The sequence below is a fragment of the Tiliqua scincoides genome, chromosome 4 (assembly GCF_035046505.1).
Source record: "Tiliqua scincoides isolate rTilSci1 chromosome 4, rTilSci1.hap2, whole genome shotgun sequence".
NCBI classification, from domain to species: Eukaryota; Metazoa; Chordata; class Lepidosauria; order Squamata; family Scincidae; genus Tiliqua; species Tiliqua scincoides.
In genome coordinates this window covers 143,161,093-143,170,667 of record NC_089824.1, presented here as the reverse complement: position 1 = coordinate 143,170,667, position 9,575 = coordinate 143,161,093, and the positions used below count along the sequence as shown (strand labels likewise).

Genomic DNA, 9,575 nt, shown 5'->3' with positions numbered 1-9,575 from the left:
AGCTTTCATTGGCCCAGCACTATTGCTCCTGTGCAAAAGCACTATAATGGACGGACTGTGCCTTGTGTCAGTAACAGACATCTGTAACTCAGGGCGCAATCCTACCATGGACTTGGGCCAACGCAAGTCCCTTGCGTTGGCCTGGAAGTGTTGCAAAAGTGCTGTAAAGCATCTCCTGGAATGCCTCTAGGAGATAGTCGTGTGCCGGCCTCCCTGCGCTGACGTTGGCCCTGGGGGAGGGTGAGTTGCACTGACCAAGCTCAGCCAACGCAGAGGTCTGGGGGAAGCATGGGGAGGGCGGGGAGGAGGCAGGAGGGAGGCATTTTGGGATGGGGAGGTTGGGTGCGCAGAACCGTGGACGGGCGGGTGGGGAGCAGTTATGCTGGATCCTGACCCCGTTCCAGGGCGGCCCAGGGCAGTCCCAGGCTGCTGCAGCGCGACACGGGGTAAGGGAAAACATTTCCCCTTGCCTCAGGCTGGCCTGCAGTCAGCCCCAAACTTGCACTGGATACAGTGCATACCTGCTGGCCTGCCTGTTTCCAGTGCGAGTTAGGATTGTGCTGTCAGATATCCATCCATAATACTTATGTCCATACATAAGACTGCCTGAGGCAGAGGAGCGGCAAGGGACATCTATCTCTGTCTGCTCTTCCCAATTGCTTCACCTCCTTCTCTTCCATGGATTTGAAAAGGATGAAGGGGACTGAGAGGAAGCATAGAGGAGGGGGGAATCATAAGCTGGAGTCAGAGTGCTGATCCTGTACACGCCACATCCAGCACTGGAAGGTCTTGTGCTGGTCCTGTCTCATTGACCCAGATTGTGAGCAATTGGGTGGCAGAAGTGACTACTATTTGTTCCTATCCTCCTTAGCAGATTGGGCCCTAAGAGGACGCAGAGAGGAAAAGGGTAGAAAGGGGTCATGGCAGCAGTGGCAAGTTAAAAACACAGTGGCCACGATTTGCTGCTAGTATCTAGAACAGTGATTTTCAACCTTTTTCATCTTGCGGCACACTGGCAAGGCACTAAAATGGTCAAGGCACACCAGCAGTTTTTTGACAATTCACACTGTGCTGTCAATGGGGGCTCACATCCCTCAATGGTTCTATTGGTAAATGACCCTCTCCCAAATTCCCACGGCACACCAGGGGACCATTTGCTGCAAACCGGTGTGCCATGGCACATTGGTTGAAAATGGCTGCTCTAGAAGCAATTTCAGGGGGAGTTTAGTAGGCAGTAGGTCCTCCTGGTACATAGATCTGAGGAGATGCTCTTCAATACCTACCTTTGACACTTGGTGTGGTTGCAATTTCATGTTTTGTCTTGGAAGCAGTGGTGATCAGGAGGCCTCATGGAACCAAGCAGGGATTTATGGGCTGGGCTCATGAATGGAGTTCCGCTTCTTCTAGTTACTCATTTTGCAGCAGTGCAGCATTTTAAATAGTTGCACTTGTAGCCATAAAGTAGAGCTTTATAACAACTGTCCCAGATAAGATAAATCTGGTCTTTTTTCACATTCTCACAATATTCAGAAACTCAAGGTGACACTATCTAGCCCTTTGTGATGCTTCCCCACTCCCAACAGCACTACCAGTGCTATGCTGAATGCAATTACATGAGTATCATGGCTTCCTGCTGACATCATGAATAACGAGCAGTGCAACTCCTTCCTTCCTTTGGCTTCGCTGTCTTGTTTTCTTTTGAAGTCTTGATGTTGGTATTCTTCCTGCTTTAGAGGCTGAGCTTCCCAGTTCTTCGACTTGGGTTACCAGCTTACAATCCAGAGATTCCTTTTAAATACTTCAAGTTAGCAAGGGAAAATAAGGGCTCTTTTAATTTTCCACTTGTCCCTATTCCCAGCTCAAGCAGGATTCCCGTTTTACTCCATGCTTGACTGTGAAAGGTGAGTGGCTGAAGGGCCAAGTGGAAGAAGAGCTTGTATCCTTTTATCTCAAAATGGAAAGTTTCTCTAAATTGTAGCAGGAATGGAGGAGTGGGGGGGCAGGGGATAGAATAACCCTTTCTGCCAATTCTATCTTTCAGTGGCCCCTAGGCTATTTTCCCCTAATTGGACCTACTTCTGGTCTTGAAGCCCTGCTGGGGAAAAAAGAACAGGTCTGAAAGTGCCTAGTGCGTGTTATTTGCTGGGAAGAGTTAGTGGCCAGAGCATGGAGTCATCTTCTCCTCCAGCCCATATCTCTTCCATTAATGACCACCTGCTCCTGCAGTCGCTCTACAGGGCAAACAGAGATTGGTACCTATGCTTGCCTTGTAACATGAAGTTGTGCCATCACAGAAAAATCCCTTCACTCAGAGCTGTGCGCAGGTGCTTTTCAGACATTTGTGTGTGGCGATCGAGGCCTGTGGCATCCTGCCATCTTTAAATGGCAGGAAGGGGCTATTGCATATGCGCTGAAACACAAGATTTCCTTTGGTTCTGAGTAGGTGAACTGGGAAGCTGCTGTCTATATCAGCACCCCAGGCCACATGAGTCCTGCTCAGATGTTACTCTAAACTGTGAAAAGGAGTGCAAGAGATCATGTCCAGTTGCAGTTGCTGGTCAAGCAGCCTCTACGTGTGCAGGAACCCTGACTCTTCTAAGGTTCCTCTATGCTGGTAGGTTCTTGCAGGTATTATGCTGAATGTGTGAAGGGGAGGTGGAAGGAGCATCTCATACCCTCCTACATTTCTTTCGTGTAGGAAAAATGTTGCATATCTGCCAAGCCATCTTTACAAAGTGAAAGGAACTGTTCTTGACTATTCTCATGCTAGAGAGGCACTGATTAAAACACACACCCACTTTTTAAATCTACCTGTGTTCAAAATGGAGACTTGAGTGTTGATAAAAGTAGAATCTGTTTATTAACACGCTAATGGAATTTACGCGCTTTAAACAGCAATAAGCACAATTATTTTCATTACCAAGCCAGCAGGTAGGACATTAATAGCGAAGCTGTTCACAAAAACAGCTCTGCACCTTGCCTTCGTGCTGCCTCCTGAGCTGCGTCCATTAGTCTCAGGGAGCCCTGAGCTCCTTCAGACGCCTTATTGGTTACACAATAAACCAGTCTGTCTTGTTCAGATATGCTGTTTGTACACAATATAGTGTGCCTGAGTGCACATTTAAGTACAATACCTATACTGGAGAGAAAATAATTGATTTAAGAGAGATGACAGCTCAGTAGCTCATTTCATACTTTCACAATATAGCAATTTCTCTAAAGCCTCTCGTTTTCTCCTTTCTTCCACGGTGCTGCTCATCTTAGCTTTCCATCAATTTACCTTAAGCATCCAAAACAGCAAGGGACATTTCTGAACAACCTCGAGTATTCATCCTGGATCTGAAATGAAAAGATGAAACAAACACATGTGCTTATTAACAGGTAAATATATGTATTTTAAGCATCTTTCGAAGAGTGTGGCTTATTCTGTTATAAGGATTTTACATAATTTGGACCTTGGAGAGGATTAGGGAAGATGCCGAAAGGGGGCTCTCAGATCGCCGACTTTCAGGCTTCAATCCAGAATGAGATGACTGTCGTTCGTAAACCTCTTTAATTATTTCACAGGATTACTGCTGTACAATCTGAAACGCCTTGCTTCTTAAACCCCAGATCTGTGAGACATAAATCAGATTTTGGCGTCGCAGGACATGATTGTGAATTATGTATGTGCATGAATTACTGTGTTCATGCAAGGCTGCAATCCTTAATACACTTGCTTGTAAGTACAGCCCATTGAAATGAATGAGAAGAGGTTAATATGGTTAGAACTGCAGTGTAAAGATTTAGCCCTGTGCTATTGTCCTCCTTTTCTCTTCTTAGGGCATTTCTCAGATCTAGAACACATTCTGTATCAAGGGGACACATTATATACCATGGGGGATGCCCTGAAGCAGTTTTTCCAACTCCTGTTGTAATTCCACAGTTTCCCTTCTGTCATTTGCAGATAATGAGTTTCTATGTGAGGACAAAGTGCTCATTTCTAGTCATCTCTGCTTAATGATGTCACTTTCTGCTTAATGATGTCACTTCCAGGCCTCAGCAGTCACCATGAATGCTATTCAGCCCTCTGTATGAAACGAGGTTGACATCCCTCAGCAATACTAACTGGAAGCTGCAATGTTACAGAGTCTTGCTCAAAATCTGAAGTCTGCTGGGTTTTATTAGATGTTGTGGGAATCACACCCCTCATGTTGGCATCCTTCAGTCTTGGAAGACTATGGTATCGCGCTCTGAATAGTGTTCTGGAACAGAGTGTCCTCTCCAGTGCGTGAAGCCTGGGTAAAGTAGATATGGAGGATAGACTGTTACCCATGCAGCAAATCCCCCCTTTCCACGTTGCTGAAATGGTCCAATGGAAAGGCAGAAGCCAATACGGTTGGTTCCAGCGGCGTCGCAGGAGTTGCCAGAACGTGACTGCGTTCAGCCATGAACTGCCTCAGGGACTCAGGCTCCAGATTTTGCCTTGAGGTTTACTCCTGAAGCCTTTTCTATAACTGGATGTAGCCACAAGGCAGTGGAGGTTTGGGATCAGAGTTTTCCTTCTCTCAGATGAGCTGCCTTCCCAGGTTAATGAGTCCCATCTACCTGGTGGCTGTTTAGTCGCCTCTTACGACAAGTACAGCCAAACTGAAGGCCTATTCTTATCCCCACCCCCCAGGGGAAATACTCCTATGTGTGGAGTATAACTGTAAAAAGCCAGTGTATTTGAGTGGGTTAGGGCACAATCCTAACCAGGTCTACACAGAAGTAAGTCATATTTTGTTCAATGGGGTTTACTCTCAGGAAAGTGTGGTTAGGATTGCAGCCTTAGTGTGTCAGAACTAGGGCTACCATCCTATCCACACTTTCTTGGGAATTAGCCCCATTGACTATAATAGGACTTAACTTCTGAGTAGACATGCTTAGGATTGGGCTCTAGGAGTGAGGAAACTGGAGAACTGAGTTCAAATCTCCTCTTAGCTATGAGGTTAACTTGGTGACCTTGAGCCAACCACTGCAGACCTCTGCAGGTAGTACAATGTTGAGGATGCTTTCCTTGTAACAGGAAGAGCAAGAACATGCTGGCATGCCCCGCCTCTGTGCTAACATACTTCTCATGCCCCTGTGTTCCATGTGGAGAGTATTTATCTGCATTAACAAATGCTCTCCATAGGGAGAGGCCTGTTTTCTCTGGTGTACTGCAGAGCTTAAGAATGCTGCAGTGCACATGCTGGATCTTGTCTGATCTCGGAAGCTAAGCAGGGTCAGGCCTGGTTAGTACTTGGATGGGAGACCGCCTGGGAATACTGGGTGCTGTAGGCTTATACCATAGTCTTTCGAGACTGAAGGTTGCCAACCATTTGTATGCTTTGATGCAGGGTGGATCTCATCATGTGGAGGGTGTTTGTCACTGCAAACAAATGTCACTGCAAACTCCATGGGGAGTGCAAGTGCTGGGTTTTCAGGAGTTCAGTTCAGGGGCAGGGCTTGCCAGCACTCTCACACTGCCCCCCCCCAGCACTTGGACAGCATCCATACATTATAGCACCTAAACAGACTGACCTCTAAACTTTTAATCTACTTTACAGGGTTGTTGTAGGACTGTTATAAGGATTAAATTGGTGTGTGGGGAAGGGAAGAAGAGGAACTATCTGTGCTGCCCAGGGCAACTTGGAAAAGGTGGAAAAAGAGCACAGTTCATCATCATCGCATTTGTGTAGCTCATCATCATCACTCCCATGTGATTTGATCATGAATGTGTTGTGACTATCTCTGTATGAGGACAGAAGCTGTCCCACCAAGTTGTTTGATTATCAATTTCATTTCAGTGGCCTGATTGTCGTTTTCATTTCTGCACAGAACCCTCCATAGTAGGGTGAGGGCAGTAATTCCAATCTTAGCTTCACCTTGCCTCCCTCTGGCTTCCTCTCAGGCTGCAGCAATGCAAGACATATTAGCTGCTTGTCTTACCTGAAGAAGTTTTGCTGAAAAGCTTCCACCCTTCTTTGCCCTCTTCATCCCCTCGGCTCATTTATTTGGGCATGGTATGCCCTTATGCGAGTGAGAACAATATTATACGAACATGTCTTTCATAATATCAAAATTAAATTTTTTTATGGGTAGAAAAAAAAGCTTGCTGAGATGAGTGACAAAAAACCAACAATAGAAAAGGGAGTTTCTCTTTGATCTGTAAAAATAATAGTGGTTTGGGTTTGTGTGTATGTGCTATATAGAGGGTTAAGCAGGAAGCTGCCTTATAAGGAATCAGACTTGTTCAATCAGTACTACTGTCTAAATGAACTGGCAGGGGTGCTCCTGGGTTCTAGATAGTGCTTTCCCAGCCCTACCTGGAGATTTCAGGACTTGAACCTTCTGCACATGACGAGAGAGTGAGAGTGAGAGTGAGAGTGAGAGTGAGAGAGAGAGAGAGAGAGAGAGAGAGAGAGAGTCATTTTTTAAGAACAAGCGACTACTTACTTTTCGTGACAAAACACAAAGAAATATGAAGATGAACAGTCCTTGAAATGCATTGAAGACTGTAAAAAGATAGGCAGTGACCACTGATCCCTGGATAACATGGAGCACACCAAAGATCCAGGTAGCACCGAGGAGGAAGAGGAGAGAAAGGGCCCCTCGGGCACAAGACCTGTACAGAAGGAAGACAGTGACTGTCAAAGTGTTATTTTCCCCCCTTCCTCCAATTGCTTCACTAACCTACCTGAATAAGTTATTTTCAGTGAGAAAAGGGGAAAAAAAATTCCCTGAAAACTGAATTGCAATTACATGGTTTCTCCTTTAGGGTGTGCTGCAGTGCTGTTCCCAGAAAGATGTACTCTTGCAAAAAGAAAAAATCCCCAAAAACACCGAAGAAAGAGTAAAACTGGATGGCTTTTAAAACACTGGCTGTCTTAATCTTCAAATCTGTTTTCTCTGGTGTACTGCAGAGCCATATGATTTGATTTTAAATCTACTGTTAGTGTAATTCCCCAAGGTAAAACATATGTCTGTTATGAAGTATACCCCCTAAGAAACCTTGGAAAAAATGTATAGTATGCTCTTAGGTCAGCACATGTGCATGACATCAAAGGGATCTTTTGGCTGTTTCTCAGTTTCAGCCTTGGAGATAGTACTGGCTGTAAAACCAGACTTTCTCTTTATATTAATAGGATTTTTTTTTTTTTTTTTTTTTTTTTTGCTTTCACAATGCAAGGGAACTTTAAATTGTTGCAGGGTCAGAATATTGATGCCCTAATAGCATACAAATTCACTGGCTGTAATTTTTTTTCTTTCCTTCTTCTTTTTTGCTAACAGACTGTAGTATATACTGTATAAGTATACATAGCCCAACTCACGGACTCTGACAAATTACACCATGTTGTCTTGCAAATGAGCTCACTGATTAGTTTTCTCTTTCATTTTCCGTCCAGCAGTTGCTGGACTTCCTTCGCACAAGAGAGCTGTTTACAGACCTCCCCCCCATTCTGATGTTGTTTCCTTGAAAATGAATAATTTTTGACTTCATTAGAACCAGCGCACTGTGTGAAGCTGTTGGGGTGAGGAGTAAGAGAAAAGTGATCAATCAAACAATTGCTAAATCCTAACTATAAATCTAGTGCAGTGAGTTGAAACTGCAGGAGTGTTTCTAAGCAACGAAAACAGTAAGTTGTTTTCAATGGTCCCTGTAGCACACTCCAGCTTTTCCAGCACAAACGCTTTTCAAGGCCTCGATAAATCAGTTTTAAAGAGAATGAGTTGATGGAAAAATCATAGCAGTGGAAAAAAAAAATCCTGAGGGGGAGGGGAAAAAAACAAATGAAAGAAACAGGATGAGAGCCCCATTTCTATCTACCCCAGAAACAAATTTGAGGCCCACTCCTATGGGCTGGATATGCTGGTGGATCTCTCAGTTTGCCAGCATATCCTGCTATCTGCCAACGTATTCCATGATATCTGTAGAACTGTCACCAGCACAAAGCTTGGGAGTCCTTGTGCAGTTACCAGCAGCTTGCAGACAATCTGCCGACTTAGGTTGCAATCCCAACCACACTTTCCTGAGAGTAAGCCCCATTGAACAAAATAGGACTTACTTCTGAGTGGACCTGGTTAGGCTTGTGCCCTTACCTGACAGTGACTTGGATGTGCCTGGTAAGTTGGCAGCAGGGGAGGATTGTGGGTGAATTGGGGTAGGGAGTTGGCTGGGCCAGGGGGAGGTCAAGGTGAATCTTAAGCAGCAGTGGCAGTGGCTGAGATCCAGATCCTCCAGGTTGGACCAGAAACACCGCCTTGGGTGCAACAGATTTATGCCAGAAAAATAGCTGGCATAGATCCAAATAGGCCAATTGGTGCCAAGGAACCAGTGCAGTAGGTAACAAATTTTTGTACTTACCTCTGCGCCACTGCCTGGGCCCTAAGTGGCTCATAGGATGCATCTCCCATGGAGTGTGGCTGCACTCCACAGGCCAGCCAGGATAAGATTAGGCCATTAATCACCCAGAGACTGAAGGCATGGTATAGGCAAAGATAAGCATTGTGAAGCCTCCTTGATTTTACTGGGAATTCATAGCTTCCTCTGACTGAGATAAATGGGACATTGGACTGCTGCACCAGTGGAATGCTCGACCCACTGGTGCCAGCTGCTGTAAAGCAGCAGTAAAGTGCACTCTGGCAGTGTGTGCTACTGGAGTAAAAAAGCCTTTCCTGCACTCACTGGTGGATCTGTGCAGAGGAGGAGGTAAGCCAGGTTGAATGGGGTGAGGGGGTTGAATGGGGTGAAGGATGAGTGGAATGGGAGATGAGTGGAATGGGGCAGATTGGGCCTGCAAGGGGGCAGGATTGGTGGTGGTAGTGCACGCCAAATCCTCACCCACTTCCCAGGCCTGATTCACCTTCCCCAGGCAACTCCAGTCTGAGTTTCCCCACAGCAGCTGCTGGGGCTTAACCAAGGGCAAGGGGACAAGTGTCCCCTTACCCTGAGGAGACCCCCAGTAGAAAAACTTCCCTACAGGATGCAGTGGAAGCCACACCGGTGTCACTGCATTGCAGCATGGGGAGTTGGATAGGATTGGGCCATTAAAAGTGCTTCCCCTCAGTCAAATTGAACTCCAAGTTTGGTTTCCTCACAATGGGGGGCATTTCTTATTGTCTGTAAGGCTTCAGTCCAATTTGAAGTACAGTTTTTCAGAAGCACTTTACTCAACCAATATCTGTGGAATTAGGGTCTTAAAATCTGTTCACTCTATTCATCTTCTCTCCAAGAATTTTCATAAATCTCTTTTAACCCCTAAAGGAACAGGCTATATAATATTTATTCAGATTCCCTCGTAGTTTATGTTGTGTGGAGTTACTTGTTTCATGGCCCAAACTGAACTGGGTCTTGTGTCACCGGAATGCTTGTTCTGGTGGCACAAGGTTCTTTTAGGCTGTTGCAAAAGGCAAGCATGGAGTGGCCAGGTCCATGCACCAGCAGGGGTGGATCCAAGGGAGGGCCATGGGTGCGTGCCCCCCCCAAAGTGTCTGCCAGCAGGTAAGGGTGCCCACCAGTCTGGGGAGCAAAATTGAGTACCAGGAGAACGCCCACTGGGTGGGGCCCTGGC

At 45.9% G+C, this 9,575-nt stretch overlaps 1 protein-coding gene across 3 annotated transcripts in view; it reads right to left on the bottom strand.

Annotated features, from left to right (window-relative positions):
- Positions 1-2,835: 2,835 nt before the first annotated feature.
- ADGRL4 (adhesion G protein-coupled receptor L4) overlaps positions 2,836-9,575 on the bottom strand; it is a 115,239-nt gene continuing 108,499 nt past the window's right edge. For all 3 annotated transcript variants that reach the window (XM_066625205.1, XM_066625207.1, XM_066625206.1), the window contains 2 exons: positions 6,460-6,628; positions 2,836-3,339 (listed from right to left, as the gene is read on the bottom strand). In XM_066625205.1, the coding sequence (XP_066481302.1) occupies positions 3,277-3,339; positions 6,460-6,628 (232 nt within the window). In that variant the 3' untranslated portion in view covers positions 2,836-3,276. The remainder of the gene's footprint in view (positions 3,340-6,459; positions 6,629-9,575) is intronic.